Consider the following 24,783-nt stretch of genomic DNA (forward strand, 5'->3'; position numbering starts at 1 on the left):
CCACAAAATGGGCAAGGGTGTTGCTGAAGCTTTAACATACTAATTACAGCAGGGTAATGCTTAGATGGATGAAATTCCAGTATTCCCAGATCAATTTACATTCCCCAATCAGTCATCAGATAGTAATTTCCCCAAGACAAAAACAGGACATAGCAGTCACTTCATCTTTAGTCTGTTATTAGAAACCATTTAATTACATACTGTAACATTCCCCAGCCATAGGAATCACTTTTTTCCCTGTGTCCCCTCATCAGAGCAAAATACATACACACTCTGATGAGTGCTGACGATTTAACTGTTGCTATACTGGTGCATAGCTGTTGAACCTGCACTACCAAAGTCTTTCTGTGCCATCTGTCTGAAGGGATAATACCCTTCACCTAATGGCACCTGCGCTCTACATCTTGTCCCATTAGCAGGTTGTAAAGCAAGGCCTCGCCTGTCCTGCCTGTTCTTAAATGGAGCTCTTCCTCATCATGACAAAACGGCACACAGACAATACTTTCATTAGTGCCCATTTCTAGGAGTGAATAACATTTTTCCCAGAAAACAAAAAGGCCATGTTTGTTTTGAATCCTGAAAGTGTGTGTGTGAAAAGCTGAAGTTGAGACCTTGTGTCCTTGAAGGCCACATAGTATTGTGGTTTCCATTTACAAATCCCAGCATGGTCATAGGAGGTTTGGCATAAAGTTGATCCGTTATCCAATAGCAAGTAAACTGCTCTTCCCCTTGTGCTGTAATATAGTACACACTGAAGGCTAACCGCGCTAACCCGAGCTATAAGAGCTGGCTTTTAAAAAGGGTTGAGAATGAGTCGTGCTGTGTGGCTGATTTTAGCCTGTTGCATGGAGACTGCAATCCAGGTGATGCATCAGCCAATGGCAGGAAGCCAGAGCCAGACCTGAGCATCAAGGTTGGTGTGGCTGATGGATGTAAGTGTAGCACCAGCACTTGCCAAGCCATTCACATGGCCATAAATCACATGTTTACTGCCGGCTGCAGCTCTCTGCACTGGCCAGCATTATCATATCTAATCAGACCCCAGCAACCTGCGTTAAATGGGCCACGAATTGAAGTGGCTGTCATTCCACCCCTGTAAAGATAATTTATATGACAAACATGAAAATCTTTAAATTTATAGAGCGCTTTATGGAGTTCAAATTCTGAAAGCCCTGCTAGTTTGTTTATCAATAGTATTTTATTTAATGTAATCCTTTTTTACGATGACATACATATTCTGCAACCCGTCATCAGAAGTTATATGGCAGCAAATGTAACTCCCGTTTAAGCATTTACAGAAGTTCATCACATGGAAAGGCATGCACAGTGGAAGTGCATGATGTTGACTGAAACAGACTCCGATTAACTCTGGGTTTGACAAACATGGTGTACAACCAGGAATATTTACAGTCGCAACCATCCTCGAAGTGAAATGAAATATCTTGTATGAGACTAGACAGATTTCCACACACACATACACACATATCCACCACACACACACACACACTCATCTAAATCTCTTTAGCTGGACAGAAACCCAAAACACCGTATTGCAAAGTTGCGTCATGAAAAGCATTTACAGTTTAAAAAAAGAAACCAATATATATTTTTCAATTCATGATTAATGCATTGAATTTATGTGAATCTAAGCTGTAAAACAGCCAAGTGAAAAAAAACTGGCCATGTAATTCTCAACAGTCTTAAAATACCCTCACGTAACAAACTGCCCCTAGGGACTATATTTAGAAATGGATCAAACAAAAGCATTGTTGTACAAAAGAAAATAAATCAATTATGGTAATAAAAATAAGAGTACACTGTAAATATATATTCATATTTATAATTTTCTAACTGTATTTACAAGAAGATAGTGAATGATGCAGTGGACCGTGGTGCTGCATGTCTCTGGGATTTGGTCTGAAATTCAGAATGCTCTCCGTCACATCCGATAACTGACCAAGGAATGAACAAAAACAAAGAAAAAAAACATATCCTCAGTTCTTTTCATACTCCTGATTCCACTTTGGAATGCCCAAAGTGGAGAGAAAAGTGGAAGTCTGCCCTTTTCTGACACTGTGACAAACTGCCACTCCTGTTAATACAAAGTGCCCCATAAATAGTTGCCAACAAGAACCGAGAAACAGCTGCAATCTTCAGTCCATGTGATCCAACAAGTTCTAAAGGTGTCTCCAAGCTCCTTCTCACAGAGCACCAGTGTTTTTAGCTTCATCTCTGGGAATGTGGGGAGGAGTCCAACCCCATGAGGCAGGGAGCGGAGGAAATGTCAATGTTTGTCTGAATAAAGATGAGGTATTAGCGTTTCTTAATGGCTGCCCCATTCGAGTGGGGAGGGAACTTTGGCAGGCAGGGCTCCTCTGCTCCAGCATCGTGGGAGAAAACGGAGTCCTCGCCAGAGGAACAGGTGGAACTGCGGGTGTCTGGGTAGTTGGGGGAATATTGGTCCAGAGGGACTGAGAGCTCCAGATACTCCTGTGGGCACAAATGAAAAAAAGAACAGTCAGCATTTCACGTCCAAAATGGACAGAACTGCTTGCTGAGGAGAGGAGGACAGACCTGGTTTGAAGTCATAGCCAAACAGCGATCTAGGTCCTCAACCAGCTGTTTGAATGTGGGTCTCTGAGAGGGCACAGCATGCCAGCAGTCTCTCATCATCATATACCTGCAGAGGACATGAGATTCAATTTTGTCAGATATCATGTTAAATACCTAAGAGCCGTGGTTAAAAATGGCATGCAGCTGTAGCTGGTAGACGAGTGCAAACAAATGTGAACAGCATGTTCCAGCTGGAGCTCACTCAACCTTTGAGCATTTAATTTCATTGGAAATCATACTAACAGAGCAGGGCGCATTATTACGTTGCCCAGCACCTGAAAATTGTCTGATATATAACAACATGGGCAAAGTAAATATTAATGCAAAGTGTTGGCCCAGGCATTAGACACACAACAGAGCTTTCAAATACAGAGCAAAGCTGGTTATGACTACCTTATAAACAAAGAAAAACAGAGCTTGATTTGAGTTATGGGCAAGAATATGGGAGGGGGGGGGGTTACTGAATAGATAAGCATTCAAACAGAACCTATACAAAGCATGTTTTTTTGTAAATGTTACACATGTAGGGTTTCTTTACAGCTCATGAGTGCACGTTGAAGGCTTGTCCATACGATGACCTTCCTTCAGCAGTTTGAACAACTCTTCCACTGGGACGCCCGGGTATGGAGAACCTCCCAGGGTGAAGATTTCCCAAAGCAGCACTCCAAATGACCAGCTGCAGACAGAAACAGACAGGAGGGTCTAGAGTTTCTGCATGACTAAATGTTTTCTTCACATTCCGTGGTAAAGTAACAGCACATGACACTCACACATCACTTTGGTGTGTGTATATCCGGTCAAACAGAGCCTCTGGAGCCATCCACTTGACTGGCAAACGACCCTGGGGGGGATGGATGTTGTTATTATGCTATCTGATGTGCCTGCATTTGTCAATGATTTTAAACATATGTCAGCACTTACATTGGTTGTCTTCTTATAGTAATCAATGTGGTGGATATCTCTTGCCAGGCCAAAGTCAGCAATTTTCATCACATTGTCCTCAGTTACCAAAACATTGCGTGCAGCCAGATCTCTGTGTATGCACTGCACAAATAAACAAAAATGTAAACAATATTAGCACTTAAGCCAGGAACTTGAAATACCTGACATAAAAAGCATAATCTGTTATTATTCCCAGACACGGAGTTGCTCTTTTTATGGGTCCTTATGCAGGGATGTGGTTACCTTTTTAGAAGCCAAATACTCCATGCCTCGAGCCACTTGGTAGGCACAAGAAACCAGGTCTTTGATGGACATGTTCTCCACAGGAACCTGGTCGGGGTTGTAGCAGTACTCCATACCCGGCGGCCGGCGAGCACGGAGGTACTCACGCAAGTTGCCCTTAGCTGCATACTCAACTATCACATATAGAGGTCCTAGAAATAATGGGAAAGGCAACATAAATTACATGGTAAGTTACAAACTAACCTCTATGGGCCAATACATAATTCTATATCCCATTTCTGTAGTTTATCGGTAAATAATTAAACATAAATTATTAGGATATATTTAATTATAAAAATAAATGATATATTGCAACTGAAATAAATCTGTCGCGGCAGGCAGATAAAGTACTATGAACAAAGAACTTTGTATTGTAGTGTGATGTGCAAAGTTGGGTCATTAAAGGTTAGGTTTCCATAGTTGAAATGATCATGACTGGAAAGAAACGACAGCAACAACTGCGGAGCTGGTGTCAAAATCATTTACGCATGCTTTTCTGCAGATCTCCCTCTGTCTGCTCCTACCATCCTGTGTGCAGGCTCCCAGCAGATTAATGATGTTCTTGTGCTTCCCAATGATTTTCATCATTTCCATCTCTGAAATCAGGTCTGACAGGTCTTTCTCTGTGGCATCAGCTGTAAAAGGAAAGGAAATATATCATATTAGTATGAAGTAGTCCTTGTTCTTTTGGTGAAAAGGTTCAAAAGCCCTCAATCTTACAAAGTATACCTCACACTGCAGCTCTTAAGGAGTTGGTTGGCATTTGTAGTACGCTCCTTGTGGAGAAAGGCACTTTAAGTACGAGACAATAAATGCTACTTTCCCTACATGTTCACTCCTCTGCATAGTTTAATGAACACCATTTTATATGGGATGTCAGGGGTTCTCATAAATTTTTACTCTACTCTTCCCATTTGCAAAATGGCTGGGATCCAATGGCAGATGTCTCTTTGAATCTGTTCATCACAGGGTTGCTGTTTGAAGTGTTCTTGTCGCTAAAGCCTGGGCTTAAAGCATCTGTAAAACTATAAACTTAAGATATTTTCTATTAGGGGTGGGCCATATAACCTCCAAATTATATCATGATATTTCAAGGAAATTTGCAATAATGATATTTATGGTGATATGATTCAGTTTGAAAACTAGAGAAACGGCACTATATATATATATATATATATATATATATATATATATATATATTGTCCTTTTAAAAAGCATATTATATCATATGATATAATATGCTTTTTATAAGGACAACATCATAAAAGAAAAGGCAGGGAGAGAATCAGCAGCTATTCTCACAGTGGAAGGTGAGAAGCTGGCCTGTGTGTGATGACCTGTGTCTGACCTGTGTTGATGAAGTACACCGAGTTTTCAGTAACGTGCTCTGTAACCCAGCCTGATGCATTCAGAGAGGACATTAACCTTCAGGTAAACAGGCAGATTACTACGTGACTTTGTGAATCTCACGAGAGTGTGGAGGCAGCGCTACACAATGCTATGCTTCTGAAATGCTCCTGGTGTAAATTGATGTTGTGAGAAAGATGTGCGTTATTACGTCCGTAAAAGGCTACGCTTTCGCGTGCGGTGTAAATCCGGGGTCACAGGAAAACACGTAAACGAAACCACCTCCATGATTTTCAGTCATCATTTGTTTCTTTCTGGTATGGAGTGCAACTAGTGATTTTCAGTTGAGCCATCTGTTTACTGTCAGGCTGCACATCACAGGCTGCTTGCATCTCCACCTCATGTGTCTTCATAAACTGGCTGTATTCATGTTGTTTTGTTTCAGGTTGTAAAACGTGTGTTTCCACCACTTGCAACAACCGTTCTCTTAAACATTTTGTAAAATCTTACTTTTTTGCACGTCTGACCGATTGTAGCTAAAGCACTTCCACACCAGAGATAGCTCACTTATGGTACTGAATTCTCATTAGAAGCCGTCGCTGCCATGCTACTATGGCATTAGTGATGTGCAAGAGGCAACTGGCAAGAAACACTTCATCATGTCCTATCATAGCGCAAATATCGCAATATGATTTTGTTTTTACATACAAATGTATACTGGTGTTAACGTGGAAGACATGACATGGCACATCTGTTTTCAAACTTTTTCAAGTGGATATATTTTCCATTTTAATCCACCCAAGTCTTTTGTAAAAGAAACACTGAGAAGAACTTACATTTCAACATTTTGACTGCAACCTTGGTCACACGGTTTGGCTTCTCTTTGTCGAGACCCAGTGCTTCTCCCATCACCACCTGACCAAAACAGCCTTCACCCAAGGGTTTACCAAGAGAAAGTCTGTGTGGGGGAGAGGACACGTAACATGGTTATTAACGGTTAGTGAGTTTCACTTTAAATCTGCACTGTGTGATAGGCTGTGGCCTTTAGTTTTTTAATCATTTTTTGCAATACATATTAATGTAGAAGCAGCCCTGTAAAACTACACTATTATTCACCTCTATGCTGTTGTTCCATTTTGTGATGGTTTTGTCTGTGACATACCTGTCCCGAAGCAGCTCCCAGCGGGGATCTTGGGGCAGTTCATACTCAGACACTCCTGACAGCATAGGAGAGCCACTAGATGAGAGGCGGGAGGGACGGACCAGCATCACTCCGGAGTGGATGGAGGAGCTTGAGTCCACAGACACCTGAGGTAAAACACACTAACATTACTTGTCTCATAGTGGAACAAACACCAGTAGTTGTAGTTTATCTAGCAGTGGTTGCAACCATCCCACTAAAGCAATGTACAAAGCAGTGGTGTGGCTTAGAGTGTTAGCACTCCATGTTTACTCATACTTACCTGATGAGATAAACCTCAATGATCTACAGTGTACCTGAAAACTCTTATGCATTTGGTATAAAACATGAAGTCAAAATAACCATTTACATTGAATCAAAAAATCTGCAAAAATATATTCCAAACCCCCTATCTACTTTCTGTTACCTGTCTGCGCAGAGGGATGCTCTTAGCCAGCTTATGGACGGCCAGCTGACTGTTGAAGTCGCTCTTCTTTGAGGAAGTACGAATCTTGATGATGATTGCGATGGTTATCATGATGGCGATGAAAAAGAAGCCCACACAGTAGATGACCACCTCCAAGTACGTGTGGCTGGCTGGAGGATAGTGTGTGACAGCTAGATTGGGGGCAGGGTGACAGGGGGCATGGTCAGCTGTCATGAATGAACGGACTGTACAAACCCAAGTACATCGAATACACCCACTATTTCAAGTGTGCAACAACATAAACAAAACAAATTACCCTTCCAAACATGAACACCCTTTCCATGTCTAAAAGCCAGAGCCTTTCACACCACATGGCATACAAATTGCCAAGCACAGAAAATTACTTTAAATACATTTTCCAAAAAACAGCCACAGTCTTTTGAACCAAACTTTATACACAAGCAGTCCAGAAGAGAAAATATTTTGGACAAACAAGCTAGTACACAATCTAATGTGTTGTTGTCAGAAAATGCTTAAAATAACCACAAATATCTATTTTTTATTATTATAATAGGGTAATGGGTACATAAGACCCAAACAGTGTGAAAAGGACCTGACTTTTGCATAGAATGTCAACAGGCATATTATTTATATTTATTAAACAGCCTTCTTTCAGGTTTGTCTTATAGTACATGTCTACTTGCAGGATACCACAAAGCATGCGCTCAGTGTAGTAGTTGCTAGTAACTGCTTGACTTGATCAATCAATACACAATTTTGATCTAATTTGTAATGCTTTTCTGTGTTGGTGTTGGTGATGAAATATCTTACAACAAAGGATAAATAACAAATAACACATGGTCCAATTCAGATCTTGTTTTTTTCCTCCCTTTTTGTGAAAACACCAACATTTATTCACTCCAGTAGTAGGGATGTAATGGAATACATATTTTAGTAAAAATGGTTTGACTGCACTTTAGTTTGGGCTGCACTATTATGAGCAAAATCTCAAGAGATTCTGGTTCTGAATTAGTTTTTTACACCTATCTTGTGTGGCCTGGAGTCTATAGTTAATTGTAAGATGCACATATTTATTAAGAAATTAACATTTTTTTATAGATCTAATGCGGTACAATGTTGAATGAAAACACTGCTATCATTCCAGTGTGGTTTAACCTTTAAATGAATTAATGAATCTAGGGATTGTTGTAGTTTTCACATTTGTTTCTTCAGGATTGCCTGAACTGCTTACATGTTTTAAGTGTTACTACTGAAATCTTTCTTTGCCTTTTGCTAGTGAGAGAATATGTAATATTGTAGGAACTTTGTGTTTAACAATGCATCCCAAACCAAGGTACCGTACTGATGAAGTGTACCGTTACACCCCTAACAACACCAGCAACACAAGTGAGCTACACTTGTGTGAAGAGGCTGACTGACAAGCAGCTTGATAATTGGACAAATACCCATTCCAATCCTCAGGAATGAGACACATCCACTACAGAGAGCCAATTATCAAAGACAACTGCTGTGCTCACAGCAGGAAATGACATCAGCAATACATGTCATTTGTAGCGCTTGTCAAAGAAAATCAGCTTAACACCAAATCAAATGCAAACACCAATTAAAGAGCAGTATGGAAGAGACGGTTCAAAGTGAAATGTGATCAGAGCGGCCAAACAACCCTTCTATAAATGTGAGTTTCTACCTGGCTGAGGCCAATAAAGTTCTGTGTGATATTTTATTTTGAAAATACTCCTGGTCATGGGTAGCTCTTGGGCTGTTTGGCGTTTGCTGATTTAATTAAAGAAACAGCAGAGCATGGCTCCATACTCTTCCATCTAGAGAGTTTAGATGGAGCAGGAGACATGCTGAGCACAGAGAGGGGGGAGTTTTAGTACTTGTAATGTGCCCTGGCTTCCTCTCACATTTTTTCACTAGAACTGGAGTCAGACAAGACTCTTTTCTGGCAAATGTGAAGCTGGATAGCCAGGCTTGGGTTGGAAATGGGAAATAATGGAAAAATAGGAGAGAGACAGAACCACTGATACCTTCAAAAACGGTCAACCATGCAGAGTGATGAGAGAACCCGATAGAATTGCCCGCCAAGCAGGTATACTCCCCAGCGTCCTCAAAAGACACATTTCTCAGTTGAAGGACTTCCATTTCCTTGTCCGTGGTGTTAAGGCCAGCGGCCTAGAAAATAACAAAGGAAGCAGACCCAACAAGAGGCCCAAGAGGGAAAGTGAACCATGAGTAAAGGATTCTGAGAGAGAAAGTGGATGGAGGAGCATTCTCCTCCTCAATCCAACACCATCTGCCCAAATAATGCCAGCAGAGCCCCTGCAGAGGACTCCATCAGGAAGAGCCCTCCAGGATCTGTTAGTGGAAAAGATGGTTAGGTTGAGCACTGCTGAACCCCACAATGGGCCACACCATCACCACATCAAATACCTGTCTCATCTCTACATGCAAGAGATGGGCATGGAAAACTCCACAGCAGAACAGGGCACACTCATACTCACACACACTAAGTTGGTATAAGACAAATGAAGAGAGGTCTAAAAAACAGATAAGCAGAGGATGACAGAAAAATGACAGAGTTTGTGAGCCATGTACAAAAGACTTACTTTCGCAAGGGAGCGAAAGTAATAGAAGATGGCAGGAGAGGCCCTTATTACGAGGGCATAGCACAGGCATGGGGCCGGAATGAGAACGGGTTCAACATAAACCTGAGACTAAACACTTTCAACTGTTCTGCTGGGAATTTTCCATAGCGTCATTTACAGTCAGGAGCACTGAGGAGCGAGGGAGAGAAGGAGGGAGGGAGGAGAGAAACAGCTGAGGTTTTCTCGAATTATATGGCTCTAGTTTTTTCAGGTGGTCCTAGAAGAGTCTCCACTGTGTCGGCCTTGTACTGCTGCGAGGTGGTTACCTGTGGGCTCATGTCTGGTGACAGTCAGCCAGGCTGACTGATTGGCCTCTCCTATATAATTGGACACTTTACATATATACTCTCCGCTCTCCTCCTCAGTCACATTGTAGAGGGTCAGCACCTGAGCGTCCGAACTATTGACCCCAGAATGCTGGAAATAAAAACAAGTTATGTGCAATACGGAGAAGACACACAGTAGCCGACAAAGAATCAAAACAATGACAAAGAAACAATGACTGTAAAAATGAAGAGGGTTTACACAAGCAATTTGAGAGTAAAAAATAATAATAATAATAATAAAAAAAATAATCACAGAAACATTTAAACTACTGTAGCAACAGTTGTTGAGTCAGAAAAGCTCCTACCTTGAGGATACGGACATAAGGTAAACCATCAGGACCATGGCTGCTCCCGTTGACCTCAATGTGCTTCAGCCATTGAATATGAGGCTGGGGGTCACTGAACACCTTGCACTCAAACTCCACATCGCTGCCTACTACTGCAGTGCGGTTTGCTGGCAGACCTGCCTGTAAGATTGGTCTATGGGGAGAGCGCTCTGCAACACCACCAAAAGACACACAAATGTTAATATTGATATTTGATGTTCAGTGAAGCAAATGCACAATATCAAAGGCAAACGGTGCAATAATTTAAATGTACATATGGCTGACTGATTTTCAAACAAAAGCTAAGTAAAACCTGATAGAAAACTGCGTTGCTTGTAGACATGTGTTGGGCCACAATAGATGGCCATGCAAGTTAAACTTACGGTAACTGCTTCTGTTAATGTCAATTGAAATGTTATTGCAGCTCCATTTTAAAACTAAGAACTCTAATAACTAACTTCAAAGTTAACTTATAAGCTACAACTCTGGCAAAATGTTAACTGTGCAGGCTTTTTAAAACAAGATCTCTGTAGGGAATTAGTAAGCACTTGAACTGAAATGCTGTCAGTGCACACCAGGATCTAGATCTTCTGCTGGGGCCAAGCAGAGCCCAAGGGACAACAGTGATGGAGGAAGTGAGACTGTGATTTATAAGACCAACGGCGTAAGAGCGAGTCACAGGCCAGGCCCTACAGGAGTAGTCACTTCTCTCCTCTAAATGGACTCATGCCACAAGTAAATGGGAGCAATGTATCAAGGGTGACAGGAAGACCCAATTTATACCAAATTCATGCTTTTGGGATAAGAGTCACATTTGATTGCTATTAGCTGCACTAATTTGATCAAACTTATCCATCATAACACTACACAGGTGATTAAAATGCAATTACAGTATTACCGACAACATCCAGCTGGTAGGTGTGATTAATGCTGCCATACTGGTTTTCCACCACACAGGTGTAGTTTCCCTTGTCAGAGGGTACCACAGATTCCATGATGATAGTCCACATATGGTCACGGACCTAAAATTGAGAAAAGAGGTTCCAGGTTCTGGTATACAATAGCACTTAACAAAAACTGAAAATATATCTCTTTATTGTATGAGAAAGAAACAGTAAACGTAAATCTTCGCAGCCCCTAAGACTTCTCTTCAAATCTATTTTTGTCAATTTTAACACATGTAATTATTCTAAATGAGGCAACAGGGATATTTTACTGGAACAACATGTGATCATTTTCTCCCATCTCCCGTCTCTCAGTGAGCATAGCCATGAATCACATTTTCTTCATTTTAAAGCAACAACTAATGTGGTCAATGATGTGTGATGTGATGCTAACAAGATCACACACTACACCTTCTTCCTGTAACAGTACCCAGTGTTTTTAACAGCAGATCTGTGCCCTACCTAACAAAGACCATTGGGAAATGGGTACATGTTTTATATTATCTTATTAGCAACATCTGATGTCTGGCTCTTTTTTCCAAGATATGTTATAATTTTTCTTCCATAAATCTGCCAAGACCGGCAGTGTGTGATTAGCCAATGGGCCTCTAAGGCAATGGCAACATCAAACATGCACATACACAGAATACAGACCTATACAGTTTCCTTCATTTACTCAAAAAGTTGATGAGGGAGTACAGCTGCCTGCTGCCAGATGTGTTGTGCTTGGCTTCATATACATATGGTGTACATTATTCCCTCCCTCCTGCACGTCTCAATGCAGACAATATGAACAATAGAAGCAAGGTCATAAAAGCAAGAGTGTTGGAGGGAAGAGAGACGTCCCCAACCGCTGATGCAGACCTTTGCACCTAGACTGAAAAAACAGCAGCCAGATGGTTTAGTGTGTTGTATGAGGGCAACAGGCAGCTGGGAGGAAACTCCTAAATGTGTCCCAGCTGAGGAGGGAGATGTGCTGGGGAAGCACGAAACAAGGCTGGACTAGTCCACACCTTAATGGGGAGAGCAGATGTAGGGGAGGAAGGAGGGCTATTTCTTAGTCTATGAACATGCACATGCACCCCACACCTGTGGGACAACTTCCCCAGACTGCGACTATTTTCAAAGAAATCAATAAAGAAATGTACTTAAAGCACTACCATCTACAGATTCTACATATATTTGGTGATAATTTTATTAATTAGCCCTTCTCTCTGCCCCAAGTAAGTTTTTAAAAACAGATTACTCATCACAATTTATAGAGGGCCATAATGACATTTACAGTCAACTATAAAAGGGTATATAACACATTTAGTGTATGCACATCACCTGCCGAACCTCTTAAATAAATTTAAGGACTAAAGTCTTATCAACTGTTACAACCTTAACAGTATGTCAGCAGTTATTATTACATGCAGGCTGTCTCAAAATGGGAGGGGCCAGACAAAAAGTTCACATCACAAATACAGCAGGGATCATGGTAAACTTACTGCTGCATGGATGTAATTACAGAGAAGATGCACTGATACCTTGAATGAGGACAGCCAATATTATCCTTCATCCAAACAGATGGCTAGGATTGCCCACCTGCGGCACAACGTTCCTTTCTGTGATATAAGGTTTCATCTTGCATTGTTTCTCAGGTCAAATGTGAAACTTGCCTCTCCTTTTTTACTTGCAAAGAGCATTTCTTACTCCAGGGGAGGGAGCAGAGATCTAATGTGGCGATGAGATCACTGACACATCTCTGCTCGTAGTTAATAGGTTTGGTGTGTTTCAATAAGAATTGCTTAGTATGGCGTCACAAAGAAAAAGCTGTAGGGAACAAATTTCCAAATTATTTTAGTTCTAACCTTGAAGCCTCCAATGCGATGGTCTCTCTTGAACTCCTTCCCATTCTTGTACCATTTCAGAGTGGGAGTTGGATTTCCACTGGCTTGGCATCGGAACTTCACAGTCTTACTAGCCGGGACAGCGTGTAACTTTTTCTCCATTTTTTCTGGATGAGCCCATTGTGGGGCCAATGCTTATAGTTGAAGAAGAAAAAAGACATTAGATGATACAAATACAATTATGTGTCTAAAAGCATAACAAAACTTATTAGAAAAATTACAGTCACAGGGCTTGCATTTGGCAGATTTCTAAGCAGAAAGACCTCAGGCTTCTTTAAATAAAATCAGTTTTAGATGCTGTAGTTTCAAAATTGTCTTAGTTAAGTAAATTCATGTTGTGTAAATTTTCAAAGGAGATAAAGCACTGAGTACTGGTTCAAGGTCGGCGTGCTTGCTATCCTTGGGGGCTGCTGCATTCTTTGTGGACAGAGTGGGCAGCAGTAGCTAAATGATGTAGCCACAGTGTCTTAATTGCCCTACAGACAAATTGGAGGACATCTAAGGTTAACCACGCTTAGTCACCACAGGGACATTGCTCACATAATGTCTGTCATTGAGGTAGTAAAAACTCTGATTCAGAGGGAAATCATTTACCCAGATGTGACCCACACACCCGACGGGCACACAATAATTGAATTATAAAGCTCTCAGATTATAACCATTACTTATAGCCTCTCTGACTTGTTGAGCCAGTAATGACCATCTGTTTTAGTGGCATTACTAATTTCGAAGGGATCAGCACACTTACGCATCAGTTTTTCACTGCCCTGGAGTTTGGCTTCCTCTGATGAAGACTCTTCTTCTTCATCATCATCTTCAGATGAGGCCAAGGTATCAACTAGTGAACAGAAAGTAATTGTGAGGACATAAATTATAATATATACAGTTTATTGTGTAATTTTGTTTTGTTAATAATATATGTATGTTTGTATACATGTAAAAGACCAATAGTTGTTACAGTCCTGCACAATACTATACACTTTACACATAAAATTAAGTGAACTAAAGGACCAGTTTTTAAGCACTAGTGTTTTGCATGGCATTACCTGTGACGTTAAAGTAGACGCTGTGGTTTCCAAACGTGGTGCATGTGTACAGGCCAGAGTCAGTCAGCTCTACAGTCTCAATCTCCAGTTGGCCATTACGGATCCGTGTGTGTTCTCCATCCACCACAAGCACATGGTCTTTGGTCCAGTTGACAGCATGGAGGGAGTCCTTGGCAGGGCAAGTCAGTTCGAGACGATCCCCAAGATAAAGGGTGAAAAGCTCTGCTTGCGTTTCCACAGGGACTACGAAATAAGAAGGACATGGTTTAGGTTAATGGCTCAATAGCTATTTAACACTTCTGAGACATTATGTACTTGAAAATACATTGATGTGACTCAAAGGCCCAAAAATGTGTATATTTGGTGCAAACTATAATGTACTGCAAGTCATTCATAGTAGTATTACCACGCATTATTTTGCACGCTAAACATGCTATATAGACAACAGAAATGCAGCATAGAGGGCATAAATTGGGGACGTATCTATACAATAACATGTCAAAATGGTACAGCATACAGGGCCCAAAAGACATCAGAAAAGTCTTTTCTTCCGCTACACTGCCTGCCTAACCTCACATCACAAATTAGTCCAGAACCTATCGCCAGGCAGGCAAGGAGCTACTTGGGAAGGAAGATGAAATTCAATTAAAGGAATGAAGAGAGGGGAGGTGTCAAGAAGCAGGACACCTGAGCCCCCTGTTCTAAATGACTACATAGTCTGTAAGAGGGAGGGGGTAACCCAATTACACTGACACGTTCTCCGTCAGTGGTGTTTGTTTTGTTATACAGGGTAAAGATTGTCACTGTACAACTTGGTTGACTTTCTTGTTTTAGACTACACCTCCTTCACAAAAAGGTACACTTTTTAGGCGTAGAGCAATTAGATATTCAGTCTTCTTAGTTGTTCTTGCCATCTTACATCTTCATTACTATATATATAGTGCAAAGTAAGTCAGGGTCTCAAAGTAGTATGTTTATAAACATTTTTCCTTCTGCTCAGAACAGGAAGTACGTCAAATTAGAATAAGCTCAGAACAACATCAGCAAAACTGGCTAATCCCTCCCACCATCACAACAAAGGACACCAAACAATAAAAGGGGAAGCGGGAGGAAGGAGAGCAAGTCAGTGAGCATGTGCACAGAAGCAAGCGAGTGAGGGCCTGCAGTGGCAGGTTCTAGTGCCAGTTGCTATGGTGACCCCACTTGGGCCTAGTAAAGGTATTTCCTGGATCACATATGTCTGACAGGCCCTTAATCCCAGCAGGAAAGGGGGCCAGGGGGTAGGATCAACTTTCTCCTCAAAAACAAAACCAAAGGGGGGAAAGCAGAGGAGGCATTCAGACCCTGCTTACATCAAGTTGATTACATACATACATATATACATATATACATTTTTTGGATTCATATCAGGCTTTCTAGGACATCTGTCCATGGTAATGTGCCTCAACAGCATAAAAATCACTTTTGATTAGCCCTCTTAAATTGGATAAAAAAGCTGCATCACAGCCAACATCTGGTCAGGAATAAAACGCCAGCTGACCAAATCATTATTTCATGGTTGGGATGTTGTCTGATAAAACCACACAAATACATGTCAATGATAACAGCTGTGCTGTATCATCAGCAGTGCTGACATTAACCTATGCCACACAACTCCAGTGGGTCATTCTCACACAGTATGTTGCTATGCCCCGTATACCTCTGTTTAGTGCCCTGCTGGTCTCAGCTACCTATAGCCTTAATGCATAGTTAACATGTTTTGTTTTTGTTGTCAGGCAACTAAAAACTGTGATTTTACAGCAATCCATATACACTAAGCAGATTTTAACATCCTGAAATTATGTGACAGAAAGGATACAATACCAGAATACATTATTTATCTATCTATCTATATTTATCTATATCTATCTATCTATAGTGCCATTTTTGAAAAATCTTCTTCTCATCTCTCCTGGCTTTACTGTGATTGGATTATAGTGACACTTATACTCTTATACTCTGTACTTAACTGCATTTAATGTAACTTGATACCTCTGGCACAAGAATTTCCTTCGGGATTAATAAAGTTTTATCTTATCTTATCTTTCTCAACTCCTGATACTGAAAGGGCTCCCGCCACCCTTTTGCAGAAGCCTCATTGGGGCAAAGCAAGATACTGAAACATTTTAAGACTTAGACACTCAAAAATGCTGCTTTAGTAGGTACTGACTGAGGTATGAAACAGGGAAGAAGACATGCGGATTTTAATAGCTTAGTATGGACATGCTGTTAGTTCTAGCCCCTGCTGTCTCTGTGTGGGCCATGTTTCTGTCCATGCCCTCTAAAATAGAGATGCCACAGATAAGACTGTGTCAACATCCCAGCTGTTAATCTGACTGCAGAGGACATAAAAAGCCAATAAAAGCTGTAAAAACGGCCTGCCTATATTCAATGGTCTGTTTGTGCTTCTGTGACAACCTTCTTATAACCAGAATAAAATAAAACACAATGCATTTAAATTAACTCCATCATGTACTAAAGGTGTTTTTCTGGCCAACTCGGTAAACAAACGTCACGCTAGCAAATGGCTTCACAACCATATCACTCACAGTAAATTTATTTTCAGCTTTTCACAGGAAGATGTGTGTTACTTCACTTTTTTTTCCAGTTAATCTTTCTGCAAGTGGGGTGGATTAAAATGGATTGAGTTTCAGAAGGAAATGGAGTACGGCCTCATGGGTTGTCTCAATGATCTGTAAAAATTGATTGACATCATTTAGAATCAGCCTAATTAAATAAATTCTGAAGGAATTTCAGTGAAGAACACAGTGAAAGCTGTTACACAGGTCGGGGGTGGGGTTGATCATTTGTACAAGGCCAGCTAAAAGGAGGCACAAGTCTTTGGAACTTTCTCCTGCTTCAACATAGGAAGCAATATGCTCTGTGAATGACTTCTGGGATTTCCTGCTCTCACTAGAGTGATGGTTGAATACAGGAAAGACAGGATAGTTGAGGCTCTGCGGTGGCACAGAAAAAATGGCTATGGCAAGTTTCCTCTGCTGATTTGACCACACAAGAGTGAAGGGGTGGGTGACGTGCAGAGGGGACTGATAAGAGACAAAAGGCAACGCTGACAGGAAGCTAAAGAATAGGACAATGCCCATTAGCAAGCCAAAAAAAAGTCACAAAGCAACTCTCCCTCCTTAAAGCACTCCAATGAGAACCTTTTCATTCTTAAATGAGCCATTGACAATCAGCATGGATTAACACTTGGGAGCTACAAGGGCTACCGAGCACAGCAAATTAGGTCAGCTACATTTAAAATAGAATACAGAAGTACTTTGTTTATCCCAAGCTGGGTAATTTCACTGTTACAGCAGCAACATACAGGTACTAAGGACACCACACATAGACCTCTAAAGGTAAAGAAAACAGTATAAACCTTATTTACAAGAACATAGAGATATAGGAATATGTAAAAATCCAATAGCGTGCAACTGAAGGCTAAAGTGTGTGCAAAATTTGCTGGTTACAACTATCAGTCAAGAGTGTTATCTGTGACACAAAGATGAGGATTAATAAAGTCATATGGCATTAAGGAAGGAAAGATTTCCTGTAACGGCTCTAAAGACAGCAAAGCTGTCTGAGCCCTTTGGAAAGGGTGCTCTGTTGTATGTCCTTAATGAACAAACCAAGACCTCTAAAATTAATAATATTGTATGGCCTGTATACACTGTGCGATTTTGGGCTGTCCCATATGACTAGCGGAACAGAAACATGGAGATATCTTTGGTTGTGGCTCTAAAATGGTGGTCTTATGTAACAGGTTCAACGAAAGCTGTTATCAGCACCTTAAGTTGCAACCAAGGATAACCTAAGATAAAATTCTAGTGGTGTCAGAAATTTAGGATGACTCTCACGGTGTGACAGCTGCAGATATTGTACAAGTATGTTGATGACGTTGCATATTGACATCTGTCATAAACCTGCGATCACCTGTGTTTCAGTAAATGGTCATTGTACAATCTGCAAGCATCAAACCTAACATTGTACCAGAGTTTATTAGATCTACATTGCATAGTGTGTCGTGCAATGGTCTTAAAGGATTGCCAAAACTCGCACGGTGTATAGAGGCCATTAGACGTAGTTTTCCCCATGTAGACTTGCCTCAGTCAACATGTCATTCCTATTGGAATAACTGGAAATGGTGAACGTTGGCACCTAAAAGACGTGTAATATAGGTAGGACATGACTCACATTAAATTAGCACGCACACTTACTCACTGTTAATTCTCCAGACCTGCCATCTTTACACATGGGCTCCACTGGACATTTCAGAACTTCAGTGCATGGTGTGTTTATTTTCTATGATGTAATGACCATTTTATTCTTGTTTAACTAACTACAGAAAAAAATATTAAGATTATAGCAACTACTGCATTTAAAACTTTTAACTTTGTTAAAACTCAATTTATACATTTTATATATTGCTAATTTCACACACAGTTGTTACCGACATCCAAACAATGAAATAATGACAACAATCCCAATTAGGGATAATACCTGGCTATCTTGTCCTCATCTTACCAGATGTTTACAGTAAACGGTAAAGGAATTGAACAATAAAACAATGTATCTAAAGCAGCCCTGAGAAGCCAAACTACATGCAAATTGCTTTCATAAGAAACTTTATTCTCAGTCTGAAGTCAGCAGAGCTTTGCTCCTCAGGGCCTACCAGTTCTGTCTAAAAAAGAGTCTTACTCCGATTTTATTCCTCTGAAAGGTCAGTGGTTCACACACAAATACAAAAAATAAATGAAAAGACTCCAAGTGATCTCACTGCCGAGAGGTTTAGGGATTGTAATAATTTGAATGGCTGTCCCATGTGCCTCCTGAAGTAATTCAATGAAGGGAATTTGTTGACTGAATATCGTTTTCTTGTTTTGAACAACACACAAGAAAAAAAAAACAACACAGACAATGAAGCATGCATAAAACAAGACCATTTCCATAACTGTTTTGTTTCTCCACTCGAGACAAAAGGAATGCAACCAAATGGTTCTGCTCCGATTGTTTTGTCGACAGCTGAAGCTATCAGTCACCCAGCAGGGAAGCAGGGGGAAAGTGAAGCATTCCCAAGAAAAAGTCAGTGGGGGAGCCAGAGAAAAGGCTGAGGCGCATAGATAGTACCTGGCCATTTGGTAATCAAGAACAGGGTGGAGTGTAGTGCATTGGACTTCCCCCACCCTGGGAGGAAATTTATGGCTCACCTTAGAAGACAAACATTCTCCTCAGAAAACCTATCCTTGAGGATAAGGAAGGGTTTAAAGTAGCATCTCCTTTCCTTTTTTCAAAAGCAGGCTAATTTATAGTTCCCTGGCAGTTAACTCGTCTCTCAGTGACAACAAATACCTTTTCATTACAAAGGAGGGGAGAAGCTGGGACTGCAAGGTAGTGGAGCTGCCCTGAGGCAACAGATGGGAGTCATTTACTCCTCCCTGCACCGAGTTTATTTTAGGGCTTAAAGCCCAAGAGAGACCCTCTTGCTTAATTACTTCAATTATAATGCTGAGCTTTATCATATTCTTTTGCTGTTTTCCACTTCCGACTGCTGAGTGTAAACATCCAAAGCTATCTACCCACAAGTCCAGGCAGCTATTACACTGCTGGACTGTATCCAAGAAACACATTTTTAAGGATTTGATTTCAGTGCCTCTTTCCCCTTTTCAGAACTGAACTTGTGTAACAGCCAGACAGACCTAAATTCTTTGCAGCAAATCTTATGGTTCTACTGTCCAGCTTGAAAATCAAATAAAAACTGCAAGTAAGTTCTATCAGTAGAATTAGTTGTGAATACATTTAACAAGAGGGGTTGGTGAGGGAGAACAAACACTACAAAGGACAGACTTCACCAAAGTCTGGAGTGTGTTAGGATTACATTCCTGCACAGAGAACAAAGCTTTTCTTATCAATGGACTGTTTCTCAAGAGTCAAGATAAGTCAGACTTAATAAGTTTATAAGTTCAAACAGTAACTTGATATTTAATAATAGCGCAACAAGAACTGGGAAAAAGCACTGTACAAATGAGAATGTCTGAGTAGCTTTAAGTTATCAAGCAATCTTACCTTCATCAGTGTTGGCAGGCCGGCACTGGGTCCTTAACACTTGGGCGAATAAAGCCAGAAACAGAAGTATACTTGGCCTCATCAGCATCCTGCTGAGGGAGCTACAACTGTTGGCTTTTCTGCGACTGGAACTCCATTCAGATCGTTGGGGCATCAGCAGCAGGTCATTCACAGTGCACAACTAAAAATAAACAAAAAAACAAATTAATGACCACATCAGTACGCCTGAACCCTGAAAGTTTGTTATTTTTTTTGGCTATATGCCAGAAATTATTGGGATAAGCACTTTAGCCATTACCGCCTATCACTACTATGCAACACTAAAACCCTGAGACAAAATGGTAAGATAAACTTGCTGTAATAATTGCTGACTCTTTTTTAAACTGATGGCAGTCTATAACTGGACATAAAAATTCTTCAGCCAACGAAAGAGAGGAGAATATTCTGTGTCTACACAGTTCAGGGTAGGTACTTCAGCATTTAAACCTGCCTGTACAAAACACTGATAACAAACTGCAGCACAAGGCTTGCTCTGATAGCTTAAACAAACAAACAGTTCTTAGGAATGAAACATTTTGTTTTCAAAACTTTAAAGTAACTTTTCAAGTTTAAACTCAAAGACTGTCATCATGCTGCAACAAAGCCAAACAAGTTTTTATTTTTGCCGTTTCTTCATGGTCAGATGTGAAGGATGTATAGAACCCAAAGCGGGCAGTGGGTCAACCTCACATCTGCAGCATCCGGACTAGGGCTGCAACAAACGAGTATTTTGGTACTCGGATACTCGCCGATTATTCGAGTACTCGGATCACGTGTAAATGTCATAGTTTTCCCATAGATATGGCTGCAGCATCATTGCTTCAGTCCGCGACCGCCTCCATACCTGTCACCAAAGGCGTGTGAGTGTGTGTGTGGGCCCAAAATACTGATCATCCCACTGCGCCACAAGAGAATCATTCTCAACAACGTCACTAATAAGTCATCGAATACTTCATTAGTTGTCGATGCATTTTGTCCTCGAATATTACTCGAGTAATCGTTGCAGCCCTAATCCAGACACAATTTATCACTTGACCATAACCACAATTTCTTAAAGACAAAACAAACGAACAAACCACAATCTGTGACATGACACCCTTGTAGAGAGTGTCTGCTATAAGATCACTTAACAGTGTTTTTTGTTTAATTCCAAAACCCAAACTGACCCCTATGCAACCATTTGCTCCCATGTCTTGGACAGTGTCAAAAACATTTAAGGGCCTCATAAAGACTTCAGTGCACCCAAATATGAAATCAGCATCCATTCTGTAACAACAACAATCAGAGTCAAAGAAAACCCAGCTTAGTTTACATTTTCACATTAAGTCCTGTACTGTGCAGCTGCACTGAAACAGTCATTGTGTTCTCCTCAAAACCAATTCAATTTCACTTTCCAAGAATGGCCTAGTGTTCCAGCAGCTGAGCTGGGTCAGGGGGGTCCACAGGGGATAAAGAAGCTTGGTCATCCCTACTCTGTAAGCTGTGAGTCAGTGTTTGGGAGGCCTCCAACAAAGTGCTTCTGCTGCCAGACAGGAGGAACCGCACTGAGCTGCCGACCACATTCCCCCAGACCCTTGTCACCACAACAACCATCAATATTTAAAAGGAGGAGGAAGTATCTTCTTCAAAGAGTGACAGGACATTCTGTCATACTCAACTCCCATGGGAGCAAAAGTTAAACATACAGAATGTCTTATCCACAAACCAGGCATTCCCTGCTTGACCTTGGAAGCAGTTCTGAATTAAGTAGCCCACACATTGGCAGGCTGATGTTTTACAGTCATAAATTCACAGCCTTATGTTTTTTAGTTTATTGATTTAGTATAGCTAGACACACATTACATCAGCCCCAACAATACCATGCAATTTGGACTCTAACCATAGAGAATGTGATTCAAACTAATGGCCCAAAGGACTGAAAGAAGAATAGTGTATAAATTGCTTGCTTATATCCTGCTACATCTAACTTTCAGGAGGATAAAAAGGCCACACCTTTCAGTCACTCCTTTGCCCTAATATTCCACTTTATAATGTATTTCCTGATGGAAACGAATGTTAATGGTGATGCAGAACAGTCTTAACACACTAATCAGAATATTATAGCTTAAAAGGTAAATTACAGCGTAAAATGTTTTAGACAACAATAGATTGAAATCCCACTTTTCTAACTTGCTTCATGCATTCATCAGAAATTAAACTAAACAAACCAGATTAAAGAACACGAAACACACATTTAGCTTCTCCCATTATATAAAGACAAAGGTTACAGGCCTGACCCATAACATGGCCTGCACCATAATTACTGTTCACAGCCACCCATGCATAAAATTCCACAGCTCCCAACAGGCCAATCTGCATATGGCTGCAGTTCAGTGGACATTAGAGCATCAGACCATTTTCCCTTAGGGTTCTGTTTACACAAAAACAGACACTTCTATCTTTTTTTTTCTTTTCAGCAATACAATCTGATTCAGTGGTTTACCACTAGCACACCATGGCAGGAGATCAGGTGTCATGAGATTACAGTCAAATGTGAAGACAATTAATGTCAAGCCACCTGACACTTTGCCATTTGGTTTGGCACTTAAACCCAAAGTGTTTTTCAGTATGAGTGTTTATGTTCTTCCCCCATGCAGTCAAGAAACTAAACTCTGACTTTAACTTGGTCTGAAGTTTCCCAAAACACAGAGGTAGACACAATCTAATTTAATTCAATCCAAAACCTAAATCATTATCAAATTTACTCTCACAAAGGAAACATTTAATTCCACACAATATATTTTCGATTTTTTAAAGCACTTACATACAACTTGACTTACAATAATTCTCTGTCAGGGGAGTGGAACATATAACATGTAAGACAGGACTAGTCCTCACATTCCATTGTTTGGTTCAGGCAAAAAATAACCGTTTCCCTTTGTGAAGTAGTTTTGAACACACTGCTTTACTAAACCCTCCATCTTCTCCTTGACCGCTCCTAACATAACATTTAGAGCTTTAGATGACACCACCACGCTGGCCCCTCTAGACCCGGTCTTCATGAGGGCCATCTACTAAGTTAAAGATCCAACTCCTCAGCTTTAGAGATAAAGACAGAGTTTACTGATAATATTTGATGACGTTTAAAACAAATAATTGGGAATACATTTTTTGAAGAACTACAACATGTGTCAACAATCACAGAACAAGACAATGAAGAAGCTCAGAGAAGAGCTTTGATTCCATGAGCAGACTTACCTGATCAAAAGGAGGAACAGCATCACGTGCAGCTTACACATGCTGCTCTATGTGTTTTATCTTTACTTAATAGAATTTTTATTTTATAGCTAATTTGAATTAAAGATCCCTGCTGATTTATATAGAAAACCAAAGCAGGACGCCAGGAAACATACCGGTGTAGTGCTGTAACATTATGTTTTACCCATTTATTTTCCAGCATGGCGGAGGCTGGGGTGTTACCAAAACTCACTGTGTCTCAAGAAAGGAACATGCGTTAATAATCCAGAGCACCAACAGTATATCCTCAGGATTAAAGGAAAAAAAACACGAGGTTGATTAAAATATGATGTTTATCTGTCTGTGGAAAGGGAAACTGTTAAATTAATGACCTTGTTTTCCTCTCATTAACAATGTTAAATCCCTACAATGCCCTGAAGCAGCTGAAGCTCGCCTCTAACATGTCACCAAACAGTACAAGCCCAACCACAGTGAAGGAATACAGCGAGCTCACCTCACTGGAGGGAGGCTGTGGAACAGCCAGCGTCGGGCCGACAGGGAGGAACTCCTGAGCCCAGCGTGGATGCAGGAAAACTTCCAGAAAAACTCCGTATATCCAGACTTCAAAGTGTGACCCGCTGAGTTCAGCTAACAGGTCTGCGCATGTTTTTTGTCAAATTTATCAGACAGAAGAAAACGAATGTTCGTCCCACTGAGAAGCCGCTAGACGTTCAACAGAGCGGGTTTTACGTGGTTTTCTGTCGCCTCCGAGCTTCTTTTATCTCACCTAGCTCAACTGGTCTGAAACTCCGACTGCAGCCTGTGGTAGTTTTCGGTAGTCCCTTTATCCCAAACCGCTTCGTTCGCGATGAAATGTAGTCTCCTCACTTCCGAAAACTAGACTTAAAGTTGGTCAGCTGACTCTAACAAAACACCCGAAAACCAAATGTCGGCCAGTGTTTATGTTTTCAACCAAATATCCGTACTTAGACCAATTGTAGAAAGTACTATGACTATTCCAGGCGGAGAACTGCTGTAAACCGAGAGTCCAGCTCCAAACCTCCCCCCTTAAATCTGAGAGTACGCGCATCCTCCGGACCACAGTCACATGGAGGCAGGACACAGACCACTTCCGGTGTGCGCTTACAAAATAAAAGTCATGGATTAAACGGAGGTAAACATGACAAATAAAATAACAGATGGGCTGAATATTCATCAGTTTGGTGGTTTTCGGTTTTAGGCCCATTGTTTTCTTAAAGCATATTTAATTCATAATAATGCTTTATCTGACGTTTCTACTTTAAATAGACATATATGTTGATGAACACAGTGTGTAATTTTGGCTTTTAAATAGATTGACCCAAATGTTTTAGACAAGGGCTTGACACAAAAAACATGTGTTACTCTTATTGGCGCTTACACTGATTTT

General features: G+C 40.8%; 1 protein-coding gene across 4 annotated transcripts; it reads right to left on the minus strand.

Moving 5' to 3' along the window:
• Nucleotides 1-1,179: 1,179 nt before the first annotated feature.
• Nucleotides 1,180-24,444, minus strand: fgfr1a (fibroblast growth factor receptor 1a). 4 transcript variants are annotated; one of them, XM_028415053.1, is made up of 18 exons: nucleotides 23,869-24,444; nucleotides 20,100-20,280; nucleotides 13,995-14,237; nucleotides 13,697-13,786; nucleotides 12,910-13,082; nucleotides 11,011-11,134; nucleotides 10,092-10,282; nucleotides 8,843-8,987; nucleotides 6,792-6,982; nucleotides 6,347-6,492; nucleotides 6,021-6,142; nucleotides 4,362-4,472; nucleotides 3,799-3,989; nucleotides 3,535-3,657; nucleotides 3,384-3,454; nucleotides 3,152-3,289; nucleotides 2,575-2,680; nucleotides 1,180-2,490 (listed from the first exon to the last, which is right to left on the minus strand). In XM_028415053.1, exons 2-18 carry the CDS (start codon nucleotides 20,251-20,253, stop codon nucleotides 2,314-2,316), a joined length of 2,496 nt encoding a protein of 831 aa, XP_028270854.1. In that variant the 5' UTR covers nucleotides 20,254-20,280; nucleotides 23,869-24,444; the 3' UTR covers nucleotides 1,180-2,313. The 4 variants fall into 4 exon arrangements, with proteins under 4 accessions (XP_028270854.1, XP_028270852.1, XP_028270853.1 ...); XM_028415051.1 differs by having other exon boundaries at nucleotides 6,786-6,982; XM_028415052.1 differs by lacking the exon at nucleotides 8,843-8,987 and adding an exon at nucleotides 9,727-9,877.
• Nucleotides 24,445-24,783: the final 339 nt, after the last annotated feature.

This window comes from Parambassis ranga, chromosome 9, assembly GCF_900634625.1.
Source record: "Parambassis ranga chromosome 9, fParRan2.1, whole genome shotgun sequence".
Lineage (NCBI taxonomy): Eukaryota > Metazoa > Chordata > Actinopteri > Ambassidae > Parambassis > Parambassis ranga.

Coding starts and splice junctions, on each gene's coding strand:
- fgfr1a (XM_028415050.1), bottom strand. CDS start 20,253: ATGCCCCAACGATCTGAATGGAGTTCCAGTCGCAGAAAAGCCAACAGT. Junction 13,787..13,994: donor CGTCTACTTTAACGTCACAG/GTAATGCCATGC, acceptor TCTGTTCACTAG/TTGATACCTTGGCCTCATCT. Junction 6,143..6,346: donor TGGGAGCTGCTTCGGGACAG/GTATGTCACAGA, acceptor TCCCCCACACAG/ACTTTCTCTTGGTAAACCCT.